The sequence below is a fragment of the Saccopteryx bilineata genome, chromosome 3 (assembly GCF_036850765.1).
Source record: "Saccopteryx bilineata isolate mSacBil1 chromosome 3, mSacBil1_pri_phased_curated, whole genome shotgun sequence".
Lineage (NCBI taxonomy): Eukaryota > Metazoa > Chordata > Mammalia > Chiroptera > Emballonuridae > Saccopteryx > Saccopteryx bilineata.
In genome coordinates, this window is record NC_089492.1 from 110,241,540 (window position 1) to 110,264,250 (window position 22,711).

The following is a 22,711-nucleotide window of genomic DNA, read 5'->3' on the forward strand; positions in this document are numbered from 1 at the left end:
ATTAAACCGGTCCGTGGCCCCAAAAAAGGTTGGGGACCACTGCCTTAATGTACAGTGACACTCACAGCTTTGAGACACTGGACAAAGGGAGGACTAACATCCCAGGCAGTACAGAGTGGGATTGCATGTGATTTCATTCCTTTGTTGTTGTTGTTGTTTTTATTAAGTGAAAGGCGGGGAGGCAGAGACAGACTCATGCATGCACCATGATCAGGATTCACCCAGCAAGCCCCCTACAGGGCAATGCTCTGCCCATCTGGAGCCACTGCTCCACTGTTCGGCAACTGAGCTATTTTAGCACCTGAGGCAGGCCATGGAGTCATCCTCAGAGCCCAATGCCAACGTGCTCAAACCATTTTAGCTATGGCTGTGGGAGCGGAAAGAGAGGGGGAGGGCAGAGGGAGAAGGGTGGAGAAGCAGACAGTTGCTTCTCCTGTGTGCCCTGACCGGGAATCGTACCTGGGTCTTCCACATGCCAGGCTGACACTCTACCGATGAGCCAACTGGCCAGGGCCTCATCACACTATTCCAAATGACGTGCAACTAAAAACCTATGAATTCTCAAATCTGTCATTTAATATTTTCAAACTGTGGCTGACCACTGGTAACTGAAATCTCAGATAGCAAAATCAGCTGACCGGGTGGTGGCGCAGTGGATAGAGAGTCAGACTGGGATGCAGAGGACCCAGGTTCGAGACCTCAAGGTCACCAGCTTGAGCTCGGGCTCATCTGGTTTGAGCAAAAGCCCACCTGCTTGAGCCCAAGGTCGCTGGCCCCAGCAAGGGGTTACTCGGTCTGCTGAAGGCCCGCGGTCAAGGCACATATGAGAAAGCAATCAATGAACAAATAAGGTGTTGCAACACGCAATGAAAAACTAATGATTGATGCTTCTCATCTCTCTCCGTTCCTGTCTGTCTGTCCCTTTCTATCCCTCTCTCTGACTCACTCTCTGTCTCTGTAAAAAATAAATTAATTAAAAAAAAAAAAAGAAAGCAAAATCGAGGAGGGGCGGGGCTAATATGTCTTTTTCCTTTCTTGACTTAAGGATTTTCTATCTTACCAAGATTATTCAATTTTTCCCCTAATTTTTATTCTAATTTTTTGTTGTTGTCCAATTAAACATTTAATTCATTTGGACTTCATCTTCGTATACTTGAGTTACGGGACACTTCAGATGATTCCAATGCAAAAAGTCTACATCTCAAGAAACTCTGATATATTAGATAAAGCTCAAACACTTTTGTAGGACATATGCAAACTACCCTGAACTCAATCACCTCTGTTCCTCTATTGCACCAATCTCCTGCTGATGATCCATCCCACCCTGCCCTCTGACCACACCACAAAACCCAAATGAACCATCTAGAAGGGTTATGTTTGACAGGTATTTGCCCATCTGCCTGATGAACTTCTATAAATCCTTAAAACCCCAGTTCTTTTTTTTTAAGGGGGGGGGGAGAGACAGGAAGGAGAGATGAAAAGCATCAACTCATAGTTGAGGAACCTTAGTTATCATTGATTGATTTCTAATATGTGCCTTGCTAAGGGGGACGGGAGACGCCAGACCAGCCAATGACCAGCAACCTTGGGCTCAAGCCAGCAACCATGGGGTCATGTCTATGATCCCACGCTCAAGCCAAGACCCTGAGCTTAAGCCCGTGAGCCTGCACTCAAGCCGGCAACGTCCAGGTTTCCAACCTGGGTCCTCAGCGTCTCAGGCTGGTGCTCGACCCACTGTGTCACCGCCTAGTCAGGCTAAACCCCAGTTCTAATGCCACCTCTCCCGGCAAGCATTTACTGTCCAACTCCAGAGATCCTCACTTCCTTCCTCCTATCTCCACTCTAGTAGCACTACGCTAGTATATAGCTTATAATACCTGCCTCATAATACAAATAAAGTACTTGGACTAGGGTTTAGCAAAGAGTAAATACTAAATGTTAACTATTATTATTACCACAACAGTTTGCAATTATTTGTGTCATCTCCCTTGTTAGACCATGAGTGACAGAGGATAAAGATACATTTATTTGCCACTTTGGCAGCCCCAGAGGCCTGGTACATATTAAGCATTAAAAATAACTGCTAAATAAATTAATGAACAACACTTCATTCAGTTCTGGAACAAAGTGATCTTCTTTAATACTGTGCATTCCTTATGTTTAAAAAGAGGAAACTTTTAAGATGAAAACTAAGACTACTCTTCCTGTTTTGTGATTTGATTCAAATTCCAGGATAGGGGTGAGCAAGTCTTGAGCAGATCTAGCAAAACATTTAGCTTTCCCCACCTCCAGAAAGACAATGACGGGTGCCCTGTGGCTAGCACTGTATAACCATTAGGTTAGAAAGTAAAACGATGGCATGCTTTTAAAGAGGGGGTGGGAATCCAAAACTTCTCATCTTATTTTCAGCGCAGGCAGACGGGTCTTACCCTCACGTGATTCATAACTTCACATTCGGGCGACACCGCCCAAGCCAGGGGGACAGAGTCGGCAAGTGGCCCGCGTCGCTCCGCGGCTGCTGAGCACAGACAACCCCGCCCACCGCAGGAGAGGCGGGAGCTTCCAGCCGGGAAGGTGCAGCGTGCCGGTGCTAGGAGCGGGAAAGAGGGAAAGAAAGGCCGCGAGAGGCCAAGGCCAGGGCAGGCCGCAGCACCGTCCCTGCGCACTCCATGCTCCTCGTAATCTTCTGAAGCCCAGCTCCCGCTCCCTCACACTCTTACTTCCCGCGCCAGTGCGGGTCAACCTGCGGCCCGAGGAGCCGCGCGGGTGGCGGGAGCGCCTCCGAACTCACCCGCTCTTTTTGCCGCCACTTCACCGAAAATACTGGTCCGAAACCCGGGCTTCAGGGGTACCCCGTCCGGGAGACAGCTCCGTTCGATTCCCCCGCGAAAGCGCGGTTGTGCGAAAACAGGAAAAGCCGGGCGGCTTCCGTAGGCGGGCGGCTCGGCGGCCCCGGATGTTGATGTGCCGCTTGCCCCGGAAACGGTGGCGGGTGGCCCGAGCGGGCAGGGGCGGTGGAGCCGGGCTCTCCGGAAGGAGACGTGGCGGCGGTTGGGCCCCTGGCTGCCTGCGCGTTTGAGTAGTCCCGCCGCCTCCTCCTCCACCTCCCCCTCCTCTCCTCTGCGGCAGAGGAGCTGGTGGCGGCGGCTGGAGAACTCGGCGGTGGAGGATGGAGGAAGGAGGCGGCGGCGCGCGGAGTCTGGTCCCAGGCGGGCCGGTGTTTCTGGTCCTCTGCGGCCTCCTAGAGGCGTCCGGTGGCGGCCGAGCGCTCCCCCAACTCAGCGATGACATCCCTTTCCGAGTCAACTGGCCCGGCACCGAGTTCTCTCTGGTCAGTGCCCTCGCGAGCCCCATAGCCATCTCTCTTCCTCCCTGCACTAAGGGTTCGGCCCCTTCCCCTGGTAGTCTACGCTTTTTTTTTTTCCTAGAACCATCTCTGCAGGCGCACGCCTCCTTCCCCACTGCAAAATTCCGTGTACCCCGCATTGATTCATTCATACAGCGAGTGTTTATTTAACACCTTACGTGGATGTGCTCTCCAAGCTAAGCACTCGGGATCCAGCAGTCACCTGCTCCCCGCTTTTCAAATCTGTCTCATTAGACTTGCTTACCAACTCTCCCTCCCTGTGGAAGAAGTTTTCTTAGAACCAAGTCAGGCATGAACATTCATCTCTCTGGAAAGTCAGCTGCAGCTCATCCTCCACCTGTAGCCTTTTCTCCTTCAGTATTACACACCACCCTGCCCACGCAACCCGATGTGCTGCAGATGTGAGTCCGCTCTCATTCATATTCGTTCTTTTCTCTCTTGTATACTCACACGTACATATATGCTACACACAGCTCTTTTCCCTTCGAAGTTGTTTTTGAGATGGCTGTTTGACCTGAGATGTTAGCGACGCTCTCTGCGGACTATCGTTTGCAGTTTTGGTGTATTACGACTTTTTAAGACCCCAGAGCATGAGATTTTATGATCATTTTTCCTACAGTAAAGACCATACTTAGAACGTCATAGTAACAAAAGCAGCAGTCCTTCTCTTTGAGGAGTCGACTTCTAAGAAGTGTTCCTATCCACTGTAGGCCAATAAAAATTGTGGTCTTATATGATTCTTACCGTGTATTGATTAATTCATTTGTTTCAAATTGAAGTTCTGGAAAATGCAAAACTTTTAAAAAGTTCTTATTCCAAGTACCTAAAGCCATTCCACTTGAGGGACTATTTTAGCATATTTTTCTATTATAATTTCATTGAAACATGAGAAAATGATACCATCATGTCAAAACAAGATATACCAGGATAAAGGATGTCAATCATTACGACAGCTTTCTATTTGCAAGTATTAGTTTTTGCTAATGTTTCACACCTGGTTTGTTTCTCTACACCACCTCCCACACACACCCCAGTTTCCACTTCTCCCATTCTGGTATTTCAAATTTAAGTAAATACTGCTCTGGGAAGCCAGGTTTATCTTTGGGTTAATGCCATGAAATACAGGGTGGGGCAAAAGTAGATTTACAGTTGTGAGTACATGAAACAGTTTATTCTTGTATTATTATTTATTATTGTATCTTCCATACAAACAACTGTAAACCTACTTTTGTCCAGCCCTGTAGTGATATTTAAATACTTATGACAGTTGTAAGTCAGGTAGAACTTTAGCAGGGTTGGGGTTATAGTTTCTAAAGAACACACTTGGAATGAATATGGCAAATGTTTAAAGAATGTGGTCATTAAAATTTTTTACTCTTGCACTTGTGTTTTTTATTTAATTTAAAAATGCATGCTGCTAAATGGCCCTGCAAACTTAGTGGATGACCTTTAAGAGATTACCAAAAATTATTGTTTAGTTTTCCTTCTGGTGCTGTTATTTGCCGTCTAAAAAGAGGAAATGCTATACCAACCTTTCACATATCTATAAATTTTATTTTTACATATTTTTCTTTGGCAATGTAACGTAATCTAAGATGGGCACATTTGAAGATTTAGGGAGAATTATTCTCTTTTTTAAGTTTGAGTTACTTTCATAAAACTCTAGATAAATTTTTGACTTGGCAGTCTGTGGTTCTCAGGCAAAAATAAGCTCAAGAGATACTATAATTGGTCTTTTGAATTTTTTTTAATGTTTTTATAGTCTTAAGGCCTCCCTTTCCTACTTTATGTAATTGAAACCACAGCGTTCCTCACCTGGCACTATTTGTTATTTTATGAGCCAGTTGGTTGGACATTTGTATAAAAACTAAGCAGCAGTATGAAAGGGGAGGGGGCCTTTATCTCCGTACCATCTAAAATTGGAAGGGATTAGGTTAGATCTGATTTTTTTAGGTTTAAAATTCTTTTGTGCTTTAAATCATCTTCCCAATGATGTATATCAAAAAAATGCATAATCATCATAGCCTTGCCTTCAAATTTATTTAGAAAAAGTATTAAGCACCAAAAATTTTAAAATATATATGTAATTAATTAAGGATAGTGATATTCTTTATTGCTTTTGGCATTAAATTTTGTTTTTGTGTACATATATTCCTTCTGAAATATAATTTCTAGGTCATTAGAGTATTCATATGACAAGTTGTGCCACTGAATTTATTTTACAGCCTCTTCCAGATAGTTTTGTTCTCTCATCCATCCTCTAATTATCTTAATTTCTCCATACTCATATCAAACAAGAGGAATTTCTCCCCAGTCAAGATATTTGTAAAGTTCCTTAACCTTAAAGTACCAAGCCCCCTTTGTTTAGTGTCATTATATTATATTAAAATCTGATTTTTATCAAATTACTAATATTATCTCTTACACTGAAAACACTTTAAGATTTAAGTTACATAAAACAAGGTTTTTACACTCTCTCTGCTTCTGTACATTCATAATTTATTATATTTCATTTTGTTAAAGGACCTATTTCGCAAAATCGGAAGCATTTAATAGATCAAAATAATTTTTTTCTTTGAAAATCACAAAAGGTTAAAAAATTTTATCTTTTCCAGTAATGTCCATTACAAAGAGTAGGGTAAAGTTTGCTACAATTTTTACTTTATGATCCCAATTAGTAACTGAATTTTCAGATAGAAGATTTCTACCTGGTCTGTTTTATTGACAAGGAAAGCAGCCCTTCCTGAATGAAAAACAAGTTTTTGCATCTTCATACAAGAATAGAGATGGCTTTTGTTTCTTTTTACCCCTTACCTAGACCTTAAAAACAATAGGCAGAGAAATGAGGGGGGTTTTACCATATAGACATAAAACCTAAGAGTAGTTTTTATTACAAAAGGAATTGTCTTCCTTTATTTGCTGTCATTCCAAACAAGCAGTTCATTTTTTCATCTTCAGCATTGTGGTGAACATGTTAGCAAATAAGTCGACATTGTTACAGAATTCAACTATGAACATTAGAGTTACAGATACTTCACAAATAGAGGTGAATACCCATAAGTGCTGATAATCTGCCTTCACAACAGGACAGCAATGTTTTTAGAAGACTTCAGACCATCTGTTGCTAAGTGAATGTGAGTCTTGTTTTGCAGAGCTCACTGTCATGTATTGTGAATAGATCTGAAAAACACTGAAAGGCATTGTTACAGTAACTTATTGGCTCAACTAAATAAATGTTTTTAAGGATTTCTTTATTGTAAATTTGACTTTGCAACTCTCACTTTCAAATCTTTTTGATTCCCCTCTTCACTTATGAAGGATCCTTGGCCAGAGGTGGAGGTGGGTAGTAAGGGGTACAGGGGGTGAAATATGTGTGATGAGAGAAGATGATTTGACTTTAGTAGTGGCCACCTATGCAGCATACATATCTTGTATCATAGAAATGTACACCAATAAAATTAATAATAAAGGATCCTTGACCATAATCTAGGAGCCTGTATAGTAATCTAAGCAAATGTTAACAAAAGCTGATTCACATGTTAAAAACAGTTAAAGGCACAGAATGTGGAAGCAGTCTACTTAGTTTCATCTCTGGGCTGTGCTACTTCCTAACTGTATTACTTTGGACAAATTATTTAAACTCTGGGCTTCAGATTCCTTTTCTATAAGATGGGTAGGAAACTTATTTTGAGGTTCAATGAGTTAATAAATGTAAAGGACTTAAAATGGTACTTTCATGTAGTTAGTATAACTCGTATTTATTGCTATTTTTTGTTTTGATTTATTGTCTTGGGAAAACGTCCTAATTTGCATTGTGCGTAAGATGACATTGGTGTGAAGTAGTACTGGCTTTATTATGGTTCAAGAGTTATTTTTGTTAAATGGAGAAAAGAACAAAGGCACTTTATGAGTGGTTCTTTCATTGCCAGGGATAGCCAAATAGTATAGTGGTTTCATAGTACTATAGGAAGAGAAAAGAGAGACTTGAATTATCATAGAACACATATCATACAATGTGAAATCACTGCCTTAGTAGTTAGTGATGCATTTGCTACCACAAAGATTTCTTTTAAAGTAATATCAGTTATATTAATTGAAGTATTCATTTGAATTATATTAGTTCATATTTGGTTTGTGAAGTTGTTTGACTTCATAATATAGAAAGCTTTAAGGAAAGTTTCATTACTATATACCAGGAGGTGACAAAGTACACCTTTGGGCTGGTCCACTCCCTGATTTTGTAAATAAAATTTTTTCAGAACAGTCATTCCTATTCTCTTATATATTGCCTCTGCACGGCCTCTGCACTTTCTTACTGCAGTGGCATAGTCAAATAGTTGCAACAGCGACCATACAGCCCACAAAGCCTAAAATATTTACTCTCTGGACCTTTATCAAAAAGGTCTGCTGACCAATGATGTATACTACAAAAAAAAACACTTAAGTCAGCCCAGACGAGCCACAGTGATTTTTCCTTTAGAAGTCATTTATCCATGTTACTCAGATATGAAAAATACTGCACGGTATTCAAGTGTCTTATCCAACCGAGTTGTGTGAGTACTTTTGTAAAGTGCTATAGATTCTTACATATAGGTGAAATTGTTAGTAGGAGTAATAAGTATTCAGTGATGGTGTATCCATGAATACATATTGCCTGTTAATGCTTTTGAATCCATATTTTAACTTCAATCTGTTGCGTTATTACTTCTTTCTTTATACTCCAAGCTTTATTTTTGTTTATTCTGTTATAACACCAGGATAAAGTTTGTCATCTTCATTTTGTCATTAAAAAATACATAGAATCTCTTCCCTTTTCCATTGGAAATATGTTTAAAATTCCTGTTGAAATAATGAATTAGTTTGACTTAGGACTGTAAATTATGCTATGTAATACAATTTAACCAGAGAGAGTAATGTGTATTTTTGTCTCTATCTCTAGCCTACAACTGGAGTTTTGTATAAAGAAGATAATTATGTCATCATGACAACTACACATAAAGAAAAATATAAATGTATTCTTCCCCTTGTGACAGGTGGGGACGAGGTATGTTTTTCTAACTATATTGATAGTCTGTGTCACCAAAGATATTTATTTAAAACATGGCAACTACATCATTTAAAACAAAATTGAATTATCAATGATTTTATTTTATCATAAAAATAGTAATCACTTCTGTTATCCTGAAGTCTTTGATTTTACAGTTCAACTTGGAAAAATTAGCAACCAGTTATTGATGTTTTAAATGAAAATCTAATTCCACTCTTGCTTTCACTTATAGAAATGAGGGTTTTAAAACAAGATACAATTTTAAATGTATATGTGACATTTTTTATAAAGAATTGCTAATAAATCTCTAGGGACCTAATGCTTTCGCATCGCCTTAGTTCATGCCCGTTTCTTCCTCTTACAATGCCCTAACTGCCTCTTATCCATCCTTTAAAGCAGTGACTTCTTTCAAGGTGAAACAGGAGAGGCAGCATGGTAAAATGGAAAGGACATCAGCCTGGAAGCCAGGAGGCTGAGGTATAGGCTATAGTTAGCTATGGAACTTTGAAAACATTTGAAACGCATCCCTCCACTCAGTAAATTTATTGAGCTAATTATATGATATTTTCATGATCTATGAAATGGAAATATTAAACTCAGTGAGTGCTTTCTTAGTTCTTGTTCAGACTTGAAATCTGTGAAAGACAGCTGTTTAATTTTGTTTTAAACTACTTAAGACACAAACCACACACACATAATGACACTCATAGATATATATTGGGAAATTGGGCATTCAAGGCTGAAATGTAGAAATACATAGAAAACTAAGAAATACCTTAAAATTTTCCAATATATTCTATAAGATTCAACTATTCTGAGTCTTTGTTTGAATGCAAGCATTTCAAAATTCTGTAATAGGTTGATAAGAATTATTCAGAAAAAAAGAATTGTTCTGGAAACTGATACTCAAAATCCTTTCCTTAAGAGAGGAAAGAATGGAAGGTTATTGTATGGCGCCATATTTTATACTTCAATTCTTTTGAAAGAAGTGATACACCATAGATTATTAGTAAAAGTTTTAACTTTTTTCCCTTTTATTTCCAAGTACTTGTGATTTGACCAATAAGTTAATAACAAAACAGCAGAGTTGGGTGATGTTCTAGAATAACCGTAAGTACTAAACTCGAGTTCTTTCATAGGAAGAAGAAAAGGATTATAAAGGCCCTAATCCAAGAGAGCTTTTGGAGCCACTATTTAAACAAAGCAGTTGTTCCTACAGAGTATGTATTTTATGTTTACTTGATAACTAGAAAATAAATTTCCAGCAGCCAGGAGACCCTTGAAAATAATTTTGCTTTTTTTCTCTGTTGTATCAAATATTTAGTTGTGACTCTAAGCTATTGCTTAATAATATTTTGTTCATTTAAATCCCTGTATAGTATATGTAATCAATATCTAATAATACCAATATCAAATATCACTTACCAAACTGTTTTGAATGTTTTTCAGATCAAAAAAATTTTTCCTTGTATACAATTTTAATTTAAAATGGTAATTACTATTTTTTTAAGCTGTGTGGAAAATGATCCCTAAGCCAGTGGTTATTCTAGACTTAGCTTCTTTATAGAATTTTCACTCGAAAAAACACATATAGCTTTGAATGGGCTTCAGAAATTTCATATTTTTCTGAGGCATAATAGTAAGTTTCATTTAATGAAAGCTTACTCTAAATCCTGGGGGAAATGTACTCATCTACCTAAAGTATCAAAAAGTAACTCAGTTGAGTTATATGGGTTTTGTGTATTTAAATATATCCATCTTTCTTAGATTGAGTCTTATTGGACTTATGAAGTATGTCATGGAAAACATATTCGACAGTACCATGAAGAGAAAGAAAGTGGTCAGGTATATTTTTCTTAAAAATTTGAAGTATAGAGCATTATAAAATGAGCACTCTAATAATGAGATTAATGGTTTTAAGTTTGTGTTTTTGAAAAATATATTTGCAAAATACTCACTATATTTTTATTTTATTTTTAAATATAGAAAGTAAATATTCACGAATACTACCTTGGAAATATGTTGGCCAAGAACCTTCTACCTGAAAAAGGTTTGTTTCCATAATTACTTGATTGTAATGCTGGAATTTGATGTAATTGTTCAATCTGGAATTTAAAATATTTTGTTGGAGACTGAATTTTAAAACACTAAATAAATTTCTGAAAAACTTCTTTGAAAACTTTTTCAAAAAGATCTTTTTATATTCTATTTTAACAATCGTGCTTTTTTGTTTACCTATTAACACATTTTTTAAAAATCTGATAAGATAAACATGTTAGTGTTATATTTATTTAATGTTAGTCTTGCTTGGTTTAAGCAAAATTTTTAGATACCGAAATAGGCATGTACAGTATATGTATCCCTCAAATTGTGAAATATTATATTAATACATATTCAGTTGATCAGCTAATTAATTAAACTTTTCACTGAGATAAAAATACTTTTAAAAAGAATACTGTTGCCTGACCAATCGGTGGCACAGTGGATAGAGCATCGGACTGAGACCCAGAGGACCCAGATTCAAAACCCTGAGGTCACCGGCCTGAGTACAGCAGGCTCACTAGCTTGAGCACAGGGTCACTGGCTTGAAGCCCAAGGTTGCTGGCTTGTACCCAGGGTCGCTGGCTTGAGCAAGGGGTCACTCACTCTGCTGCAGCCCCCAGGTCAGGGCACATATGAAAAAGCAATCAATGAACAACTAAGACTAAGTAGCCACAACGAAGAATTGATGCTTCTCATCTCCCTCCCTTCCTATCTGTCGGTCCCTATCTCTGTCTCTCTCTCTGTGTCACCAAATAAATAAATAAGTAAAATTTTAAAAAAAGAAGACTGTTGTGGCCAAGTTTTATGCATCAAATAGAGTATTTCCTAGGCAGAGATTTAAAGTAAATGTCCTTTCAAACAAAACCGTTTCAGGGAAGCTTGCTAAGACTAGTAAGAGAAAAAGAATGTGTATGTTTTGGATCCTCTTTAGAAAGAAGTTTAATAACCAGGTGGTAGTGCAGTAGATAGAAAGCAGTTTAAGATTATAGAGTTGATTGAAAACTTAGTCATTTGTGTCTTATATGTAACCCACTGGTCATTCTTTACACTTAACTTACTCTTATATTATTTCACAGAACAAGAAGCAGAAGAAAAGGAAAAATCAAAAGAGGCAAGTGACAAATGTTGATTTTTCTTTCTTAACATTGATTAGGCATGAATGTATACAACTTCATTGACAGATATAGCCATGTGTTCTTTATACTAAATATCTGAAAAGATTGGGTGAAAGACATTTGCAGTATGTTAGGTTTTTCTGAGAAATGTTACACTATGATACTTTTACTTTCTATGAGATCATACAAAAATAAGCAATGTGCCCTGGCCGGTTGGCTCAGCAGTAGAGCGTCAGCCTGTGTGTGGAAGTCCCAGGTTCAATTCCTGACCAGGGCACACAGGAAAAGCAACCATCTGCTTCTCCACTTCTCCCCCTTTTCTCTCCCTGTCTGTCTGTCTGTCTGTCTCTCTCTCTTTATCTCTCTCTCTTCCCCTCCCACAGTCATGGCTCACAAGGATCGAGCATCCCTAGGCACTGAGGATGGCTCCATGGCCTCTCCTCAGGCGCTAAAGTAGCTCACTCAACTGCTGAGCAACAGAGCAGTGGCTACAGATGGGCAAAGCATCACCCTGTAGGGGACTTGCCGGGTGGATCTGGGTCAGGACTCGTGTGGGAATCTGTCAGTTTGCTTCCCTGCCTCTCAAATAAATAAATAAATAAGCAAGCAACATTACCAAAGACATATCTTAAAAGTTTCTCTAGCCTGACCAGGCGGTGATGCAGTGGATAGAGCGTCGGACTGGGATGCAGAGGACCCAGGTTCAAGACCCCAAAGTCGCCAGCTTGAGTGCGGGCTCATCTGGTTTGAGCAAAAGCCCACCAGCTTGAACCCAAGGTCGCTGGCTCCAGCAAGGGGTTGCTCGGTCTGCTGAAGGCCCGCAGTCAAGGCACATATGAGAAAGCAATCAATGAACAAATAAGGTGTTGCAACGCGCAATGAAAAACTAATGATTGATGCTTCTCATCTCTCTCCGTTCCTGTCTGTCCCTGTCTATCCCTCTCTCTGACTCACTCTCTGTAAAAAATAAAAAATAAAAAAATAAAAAAAAGTTTCTCTAATAGCATTATATTACCTCTGTGCTTAGCAATGGTTCCCTCTATTTAACCATGGAAACAATTATAGTAATAGCTTTTATGTTTGGTCACTATCTACTATGAGTAAAACAGATAAAACTATATGCAAGTAACAAGCTACCAGATTACAGGCATCTTAAAAGCAGGAGAATCTTTATCTCTTTACCCCCTGCAGTGCAAAGCAGAGTTCCATAACAAGGCACATAATAAATGTTTATTGAGCATGAATGTATATACTGATGAGTAGGATTATTTAGAAAGAATGATTCCTTAGGGTGCTTAATCACAATTTTTAAATGCCCCTGTAGTTCAAGGAAAGCTTTCTTTTTTTTTTTTTTTTTTTTTTTACAGAGCAGAGAGAGTCAGAGAGAGATAGACAGGGACAGACAGACAGCAATGGAGAGATGAGAAGCATCAATCATTAGTTTTTCGTTGCACATTGCAACACCTTAGTTTTTGTTCATTGATTGCTTTCTCATATGTGCCTTGGCCGCGGGCCTTCAGCAGACCGAGTAACCCCTTGCTCGAGCCAGTGACCTTGGGTCCAAGCTGGTGAGCTTTTGCTCAAACCAGATGAGCCCTCACACAAGCTGGCAACCTTGGGGTCTCGAACCTGGGTCCTCCGCATCCCAGTCCGACGCTCTATGGTCAAGCAAGGAAAGCTTTCTGAAGTAAGAATTTCCACAGTTAAATAACTTATTGATAGGATATATTTATTTAAATGGCTTCATATGAAAATGATACTTTTATTAGCAGTAAGATGGCCCTGGCCAGTTGGCTCAGTGAATAGAGCATTGGCCCCCTGTGTAGAATCCCTGGGTTCAGATCCTCTGTCAGGGCACACATAAGAAGTAATCATCTGCTTCTCTTCTCCTTCCTCTCTCCATCCCATCTCTTCCCCTTTCACAGCCAGTGGCTTGATTATTAGTCCAGGTGCTAAGGATAGCTCAGTTGGTCCAAGTGTCAGCCCCAGATAGGGGTTGCTGGGTACATCCTGATCAGGGTGCATGCAGGAGTCTGTCTCTCTATCTCCCCTACTCTCACTTAAGAAAGGGAAGGAGGGAGAGAGGGAAGGACGGATGAAGGAAGAAAGGTGAAATGGCAACAGGCCTTAAAAATTACTTAAAAGGGACGCCTATAACTTAAAAGGGTGGCTTTAGGCCCTGGCCGGTTGGCTCAGTGGTAGAGCGTCGGCCTGGCGTGCAGAAGTCCTGGGTTCAATTCCCGGCCAGGGCACACAGGAGAAGCGCCCATCTGCTTCTCCAACCCTCCCCCTCTCCTTCCTCTCTGTCTCTCTCTTCCCCTCCCTCAGCCGAGGTTCCATTGGAGCAAAGATAGCCCAGGCGCTGGGGATCCTCCTTGGCCTCTGCCCCAGGCGCTAGAGTGGTTCTGGTCGCTACAGAGCGATGCCCGGAGGGGCAGAGCATCGCCCCCTGGAGGGCAGAGCTTCCGCCCCTGGTGGGCGTGCTGGGTGGATCCCGGTCGGCGCATGCGGGAGTCTGTCTGACTGTCTCTCCGTTTCCAGCTTCAGAAAAATACAAGAAAAAAAAAAAAAAAGGGTGGCTTTAGGGTAATTGATAAAGCTAAGCATAGACATGATAGCATTGCTATTTTAAAAGATTTTAAATTTACAGACTACCTTTGAGATAAAAGATTTATTTACTATGGCTCTAGAGGGTAGCAATATGGAATTCAAAGTGTGAAATGATAAAAGAAGAGGAAGAAAAGAGTAAGGGAAGAAAACTAACATTTATTGAGACCTACTTTATAAGCCAGGTGTTATGCCAGGCATGTAACAAAAAAGTAATGCTTCACTCTCTCCACAAACTTTGAATATAGTATATTATTATTCTACTTTTACAAGTGACAAAAACTGAAATTTGGTCAAAGTTTAGAAGCTAATAAATTCAAAGCTTGGGTTTGAACCCAGTCTTCAAACTTTTTATAAAAACCGCCCACTTTTGCATGCTGGTCAACCTGGTCCCTACCAGTACAACCAAACAGCGCTGAGATTGGCCCACCATGAAAGTTGGACCGCCCACTAGTGGGTGGTAGAGACCAGGTTGACCAGCACTGCAAAAATGGGTGGTTTTTATAAAAAGTTTGACGATCCCAAAAGCAAGCCCTTTGTAAAGCCCTAACATTAAGTTTTTCTTGTGCTTATGCAGAAAGTATGGGAGCTAACTCCCTGATAGTTCTTATCTTCTGAGGTGATACCCTTCATTCCACCACTCCATGAAAATTTTTCTATTTGTCTTTTGCTGGCTTTGAATAGCTTTATATAAGAGTTTATATGGTGAAAAATATGTTTATTAATATTAATAACAAGGTAGAAGAGTAAGCAGATTAATGAACCAGTACAGTATTTAGATTCGTGTTTTAGAAGATAGTGTTTTATTATGTTACTCCACATTTTGACAAATCAAAATTTAAACCTCTAGAATCTAAACTCTTAACAAAGCCATGTACTGAGAGTTTAGTAAGAAAGCTCTGACTAGCTTTATATAGTAAATTCCTACATTTTGTCTTAGTCACTTTCTTTAGCACTATTAAAAATAATTCAAATTAATCATGATATTATAGCTTTTTATATAAAGGCACAGTTACTCAACACCTTATTAGTACCGAATAAAATTTCCTTTTTTTTATTGTATCAAACTAGTTCTGAAAATGTTTGCTCAAATTATAATTTATGAGTCAAAAGAATATTAGAACTTATAGAAATGCATAAATGTTAGTTTATAAATAAAAATAGCTGTCTTTCAGAATAAGTGCTTCTCCCATTCTTGCTTCTACCCCTATTTCTAATGAAAAGTCTGTCTTATCCTCTTTTTTTAAGATTCCCACTAAAAATATCGAAGGTCAGATGACACCCTACTATCCTGTGGGAATGGGAAATGGTACACCTTGTAGTTTGAAACAGAACCGACCCAGATCAAGTACTGTGATGTACATATGTCATCCTGAATCTAAGCATGAAATTCTTTCAGTAGCTGAAGTTACAACTTGTGAATACGAAGTTGTCATTTTGACACCACTCTTGTGCAATCATCCTAAATATAGGTAGGATGTGGATTTAATATTTTAAACATGACATGCATATGCTTTAAAGTTACCACATGCTTAGTTTTAATGCTTCGTTCTTACTGAACAGATTCAGAGCATCTCCGGTGAATGACATATTTTGCCAATCACTGCCAGGATCACCATTTAAACCTCTCACCCTGAGACAGTTGGAACAGCAGGAAGAAATTCTGAGGGTGCCTTTTAGGAGAAATAAAGAGGTATGAGAACTATCTAACAGTGTTTTCTCAGTGCTTCCTTTTCCAGATTATAAAGTACATATCAATATTTCAATCATTTCAGTAGTATAATAGTAATTTATTTTCCTGACTCAAAGTTTTAAATTCCAGTTTTTATTATTTTAATTTTTTTCTTATTCTAATACTTCTCAGAAACTACTTTAGCATTCTGACACTATGAGTTTGACATCATATTCATTCTAGTTAAGTTTAATTTTTAGACTTCCCAGCTAAGCATGCCTCTTGAAAAAATAGACTACAACCCATCTCAGGATTCTTTTTGTTTTAATTCACTGGTTATATGCATAAATTCATCTTAGCATAAAACGCTAAATATTTGAAGCTTGAACTTTTACTCTTCCCTTTACTCCAGGTCATTCTCTCTAGTTCTATCTAGTTCTTTTCTCCTGTAGACTAGTTCTTTTCTCCTTTTCTCCTATAGACTAGTTCTTTTCTCCTATAGACTAGTTCTTTTCTCCTGTGTACTAGTTCTTTTCTCCTGTGTACTAGTTCTTTTTTTTCTCTACTTCCTACCCCTTAAAATGTTGAAGTTCCCAACAGTTCTGTCCACAGCTGCCTTCTCTTATTGTGCCAAGTCTCCTTAAGTGAGCTCATTCAGGCCCATTCCTTCAACTTCTACTTACCATATTTCCCCATGTTTAAGATGCACTTTTTTCTGAAAGTTTTGGGCTCTAAAAACTGGATGCGTCATATACAGTGGTTGTAGATTTTTTTGCTTTTATTTCCCACTTTTTCATTCGGATGAGGAGTTGTATGAATTTTATGATGAGTAAAACTTGAGTTCAATAACTTTATGTAATACTTTTTCTTTTTGCAAATTTCGGGCCCCAAAATCAAGGTGCATCTTATACATGGGGGCATCTTATACATGGGAAATACAGTGTATGCACATGAGTTCCGAGTATACAGTTTCAACACTGACCTTTTTCCTGAACTCAAACCGTAGTCACAATAATTAACATGGATTGAGTGTTAACAGCAATTGCTTCATTCTCACAACAGCCTGCAAAATAGACTATTATTATCCTCCTTAACAGATTAGGGATTTGAGATTTAAAGAGGGGAAGTGACAGCTGGTGGGTTACAGTTAGAATCAAAGCACTCTGATTCTAGAGCCTGTCCTCTTAACCACTTCTCTATGCTGTTTCTTCCTTTGATATGCTCTCTTCCCTTTTCATCTTCCTACTGGACATAGCTGTATATGTTTTCAGTAACCTCAAGCTCATCCCTTTTTTTTCTCTTTCACACTGACTCTTTCCTTGTCTTCCCCATTGCCGCTGTGCTCTGCCCAATTGTCAAGTCAAGAAACTGAAGTCATTTTTCCTACCTATCATTTTTTGGGAGGGAGGCAGCGGTTGGTTTGGGGTTGGGTTTTTTTCCTATAGATTTTTGTTTATTCATTTTAGAGAGGAGAGAGAGAGAAAAGGGAGAAGGGATGAGCAGGAAGCATCAACTCCCATATGTACTTTGACCAGGCAAGCCCAGGGTTTCAAACCGGCGACCTCAGTGTTTCAGGTCGACACTTTATTCACTGCGCCACCACAGGCCAGGCTATCTCTACTTTTTTTTAAGTTTTTATTTATTGATTTTACAGAGAGCAGAGGGAGGAAATAAGAAGTATCAACTCATAGTTTCTTCACTTTAGTTGTCATTGCTTGCTTGTCATATGTGCCTTGACCAGGCAAGGCCCAGACTTGGAACCGGGGACCCTAGTATTCCAGGTCAACACTCTATCCACTGGGCCGCCACAGGCCAGGCACTGCCTATCTCTTGATTCATCTGTAAGTCTGCTCATTCACTAGGAGCTATTAGTGTTATCTTCCAAATGCTTTTCAAATCTGTCTGGTCATTAATTCAAGACTTCATCATTTCCTAGGACAAGAAACGAGTATCTTCACACATCCCCTTTCTAATCCTTCCCACACAGCTGATGAAATGCTCTTTCCCTAATAAACATTTGATTATGTATTTAAATCTTTGGTAGTTACCATGATCTATACCTCAGGATAGAATCATTGCTCATACAGGGACTTTATCAAAGGGAAATGCAAATGCCTTTGTGATTGGACTTCAGCCTCATCCTCATCTCCCATCACCATTCCCTTTATCCCAGCTAATCCGAACAATTTAGAGTTTCCTCAAAGTATGTTTGTTTCTAACCTTCTTGCCTTTCCGTATATTCTTTCCTCTTCTGTTGCTTTCTTGCCTCCTCCCCTACACCTGATAAACTTCTCCTTCTTGAGCTTGAAGACTGGCTTCCTGAGTCACTTCTTTGCAAGTGAGCCAGGACATCTAATGGATTACCTCAGGAAGAGGTAAATGTTTCCTCTTCCGTGGTCTTGTATTTTATTTAATCCTCCGTTATTGCACTTACATGGCTAAAATTGGTTGGTTTTTAATATGGTTCTTACATTAAAATGGATAAAGAATAAAGTACCCTTTCATTCTTTGGGGTTTCCGGCCCATTGCATGATACCTGGTGTGCTGTGCTACCTCACATGATTGAATTAACTAACATTCAGCTGCCAGGCCTGTTTTTCTCCCCTTACCCTTGAACACTTTTTACAAAAGTATTGTCAGGCTGGGCTCTTTGTCGGTGTTGTGAGCATGGCCATTCTGATAAAAGGGGGAAATTAACATTAATCTACATTTGATTTTAAGTGCCATATTAAAAGATTAGAAATGAATTTTTTTCTAGTCTTCTCCTTGGTAGTGATTTAAATATTATAGGTACTTAAAAGTCAGATTAATCAAAATGCTTCACAAATCCCAACTTTAATTACCCTTCAATGAAAAAGTACCAGTTTACTTTTCTTTAATATGTTTAATCTTCCAGTTGAAAAAAAGTATTTTTAAAAAGCTATAGATAATTTCAGAATACCTAGGATCTTTCAAGTACATGTTGTATATGAAATTCTTAGGTAATGCTCTAGGATGGATGAGTCATGCTTTTATTGAAATACGTTTTCTTAAAAATGACAGTAGATGTTCTGTCCACAAGAAGCAATAATAAATGGTCATGCTTTTATTCTTCCTACTTCTTGTCCTTACCTCAGCTTCAGGTTTTATTGTGCAGTATTACTGGGTTTTTGGGGGTTTTTCATTAACCTTACTATGGGTCTGTATGGCCAGTAGTCACAGCCATCACAATCAGGCACAGGCAGGTGCAGGTTCTCATTAGATTCAGACAGATGGTAAAGAAACTGCGGAGCCAAAAACTGGTGGGCCATTCCTTTATTCTAGCCTCACACCTGGCAGGCGAGTAAAAACACACAGGGCTCCAAAACCCACTCATACATTCTCCGGTTCCACAACCAGGAGAATCTTTTCCGGTTTTTCCTAGAATCAAAGACCTCACCAGTCTCAGTGACCTCTGGTTCCCCATCTGCACACCTTCTCCCTTCTCATCTCTGCACAAACTGGCTTCTCCTTCAGCACCCTGCCATCTTGGCTGCCTTCTCCTTCTTCTTCCTCACAAACTTTTCTTGGCGGAAAAACCCCTCCTCCAGCACACATTAGCATAACAAAGCCCCTTCCCAAGCAGGAAAGTAATTAGCAGTTTCACCTGACAGCACAATTTACCTGGGCAACGGCCATTTTTAACAATAAAAGTGAGCAAATTCAAATAACACAAATTTTACAAACTTATTTGCCCAACAGGGCCTCATATACTCTAAGTCAGTGGTCCCCAACCCCCGGGCCACGGACCGGTACTGGTCTGCAGAGAAAGAATAAATAACTTACATTATTTCCGTTTTATTTATATTTAAGTCTGAACGATGTTTTATTTTTTTTTAAATGACCAGATTCCCTCTGTTACATTCGTCTAAGACTCACTCTTGACGCTTGTCTCTTAAGTTCGACAATTATATTTAAAAATACCACAGTTTTTACACCGGTCGCATAATTTTCTTTTGTGCATTTATCCGTCCCACCCTAAAGGCCGGTCTGTGAAAATATTTTCTGACATTAAACCTGTCCATGGCCCCAAAACAGTTGGGGATCACTGATCTAGGTGATATGTTTAGTCTATTAGACCGTAGCTCCTTAGGGGCAGTAACTGTCTATTTCATTTTTTAATACTTAGCACTTAAAATAGTGCCAGGAGCATACTAGGCTCTGAGTGTAGAAAGAGTTATACATAAAATTCAAGGTCCTTTCAAAAAATAAGAAGCTATCTTGGCAATCTTTGTTCTTCCTTAATATTGGAGGAGAGAATAATTAGTTTCTAGAGTTACCGTTCAATGACTTCTCCCAGCTGAAATAGAACCACAGTTGGTCAGTAGCACCTGCAGTAGGTGAAAAAGGAGGTATTGTATCCACTGTACATTTTCTTGGAACTTTTTTACTATTTGTCAAATTATTTTATTTAATAATAATTGGTACACTCACTCCTTCCATTCTGGTCTAGATTCATTTCATCTACACTGTCAATACCCAACTAACGACCAGATTCTAACTCACTTACCTATTTCAAAACTATCCTCTTCTCTCCGCCCTCGTCTGTCACTCCTTGATTTAAATTCTCTTCATCTCTGGCCTGGGTCACTGCAGCTCCTAAATTGGCTCCACACCTCCTGATTTGTTCTTAATCTTCCTTCTTCCCTGTCACTGCTGAAGTGATTATTTAACAATCTGATTACTCCATATCTTGGCCCAAAACCTATAAGATAAGAAGTCTAAACTTCTTGGGATTATACAGTTTTTCACCATACTGTGCCCGCTTATCTCTTTAGCTTTAAATATCATACCTTCCTCACATCTTTGCTCTTACCTCTTCCTCAGGTTCATATACATGTGCACACACAGACACAAAACACATACACAGACATTCACGGAAATCACAAATTATTACTTATATTTAAGAATTAGCCTGACCAGGTGATGGCACAGTGGATAGAGCATCAACCTGGGATACTGAGGACCCAGGTTTGAAACCCCGAGGTTGCTAGCTTGAGCACGGGGTTGCTGGTTTGAGCCCAAAGGTCACTGGCTTAGCTGGAGCCCCACGGTCAAGGCACATATGAGAAAGCAATCAGTGAACAACTAAGGAGCTGCAACAAAGAACTGGTGCTTCTCATCTCTCTCCCTTCCTGTTTGTCTCTGTCCCTCTCACACACACAAAAAAAAAAATATTAACCAAGGGTTTTCTCTTTGTGAAGCCTTCATGTTTCAGTCTGACATCAAAGTCTATTTGAATCACCCCCGCCTCTGTCAATCTGCTGGTCCTGCACTCTGATTACTTGGTGTCTTTATTTACTAAATCTCAGGTTCCTCCACACCCTGCTACATTTGAGTAATTATAATTGATACTCATATTTGCTCTCACTCAGTTTCCCTTTTCCTTTCTTTACCCATAGTAACAACATTTTTAAAAACTAAATGTGGAAACACAAAATTAACAGGTAGCAAAGTACCTAATAAAAATAATGAGATAAAACCTGCCTGATCTGCAGTGGTGCAATAGAGAGAAAGTATTGACCTAGAGCACTGAGGTTGTGGATTGAAACCTCAGGCTTGCTCTATCAAGGCATATACGATAAGCAACTATGAATTGATGTTTCCCTCTCCTCCCCCCTCCTCTCTCTAAAATCAATTTTAAAAATCTTTAAAAAATAAAATTAATGAGAAAATATATGAAATAGAAATTATTCATGCATGGGAAGAATGGTCACTCTACCCCTGATGGGGCAAATGAAACTAATGTTTCTCTAGAGCTTTATCTATACTATTAAGCTTTGCAAAATTCATTTTTTTAAAACACATTACAAATGAATAGAGGCCCTGGCCAGTTGACTCGGGATAGAGCGCCTCCCTGGCGTATGGAGGTCCCAGGTTCAGTTCCCAGTCAGGGCACACAGGAGAAGTGACCATCTGCTTCTTTCCCCATTACTCTCCCCCCTTCTCTCTCTCTTCTACTCCCGCAGCCAGTGGCTCGATTGGTTTAAGAGTAGGCCCCGGGTACTGAGGAGAGCTCAGCTGGTCCTACAGTGTCAGCCTCAGTTGCTAAAAATTGTTCGTTTGATTTGAGCACCAGCCCCAGATTCAGGTGGTTCCAGTTGGGGCACATGCAGAAGTCTGTCTCACTATCTCCCTCCTCTCACTTAAAAGAGAAAAGAAAAGAAAAAAGGAATGGAATTTTCTATAGTGGAAATAATGATTTAAGTCATAACTGAAAAAAATTAAGTGTGGCAAAGAAGCCCTTAAACATATATGTATTTAATTTTAGGAAGATTTGCAGTCAACTAAAGAAGAGAGATTTCCAGCAATCCACAAACCCATTGCTGTTGGTTCTCAGCCAATGCTCACTGTTGGAACAACCCACATATCCAAATTGACAGATGACCAACTCATAAAAGAGTTCCTTAGTGGTTCTTACTGCTTTCATGGGGTGAGAAATGAACCTTCCATTTAAATATTTACTGTATAGCTTTCACCGGTGTTATTTAGTCAAGGGGCATTAGCATTGAAAAAGGTTTTGGTCTATAGACAAATGGCAACGTTCTGGAAGCCTCCCAATGGACATTTTCTCTCTGCATCTTATAACCTGATCCATAGCCATTATTCTCTTTACTCACAGCAAAACTTGACCTTTATGTGAACACAAAGTATAATATATATAACTAAGACAAATGTGTGATTCTAGTTGACTGCTGGAATGGGCATCAGTGATTATATAGCAATCTCATTTAAAACTTGAGTTAACATCTAAAAAGGTAAAATTTTGTCCCTAATAGCTCCAGGGAGAAGTCAGCAATTGCTCTCTGTATTTGTCTATTTTCTTTTTGCCAGTACCTTTT

At 39.3% G+C, this 22,711-nt stretch overlaps 2 protein-coding genes across 4 annotated transcripts in view; one reads left to right on the forward strand and one right to left on the reverse strand.

Moving 5' to 3' along the window:
* The window catches only part of ASB3 (ankyrin repeat and SOCS box containing 3), a 112,186-nt gene extending 109,242 nt beyond the window's left edge, over positions 1–2,944 (reverse strand). The window contains exon 1 of one of the 3 annotated variants that reach the window (XM_066267123.1): positions 2,792–2,944. The gene's annotated coding sequence lies outside the window, so the exon portion shown is untranslated. The other 2 variants (XM_066267126.1, XM_066267124.1) reach the window with 2 other exon arrangements.
* Positions 2,945–3,004: 60 nt separating this feature from the next.
* ERLEC1 (endoplasmic reticulum lectin 1) overlaps positions 3,005–22,711 on the forward strand; it is a 31,614-nt gene continuing 11,907 nt past the window's right edge. The window contains exons 1-9 of the mRNA XM_066267131.1: positions 3,005–3,331; positions 8,307–8,411; positions 9,554–9,634; positions 10,182–10,259; positions 10,401–10,464; positions 11,534–11,568; positions 15,428–15,651; positions 15,743–15,872; positions 22,141–22,302. Of these exons, the coding sequence (XP_066123228.1) occupies positions 3,170–3,331; positions 8,307–8,411; positions 9,554–9,634; positions 10,182–10,259; positions 10,401–10,464; positions 11,534–11,568; positions 15,428–15,651; positions 15,743–15,872; positions 22,141–22,302 (1,041 nt within the window). The 5' untranslated portion in view covers positions 3,005–3,169. The remainder of the gene's footprint in view (positions 3,332–8,306; positions 8,412–9,553; positions 9,635–10,181; positions 10,260–10,400; positions 10,465–11,533; positions 11,569–15,427; positions 15,652–15,742; positions 15,873–22,140; positions 22,303–22,711) is intronic.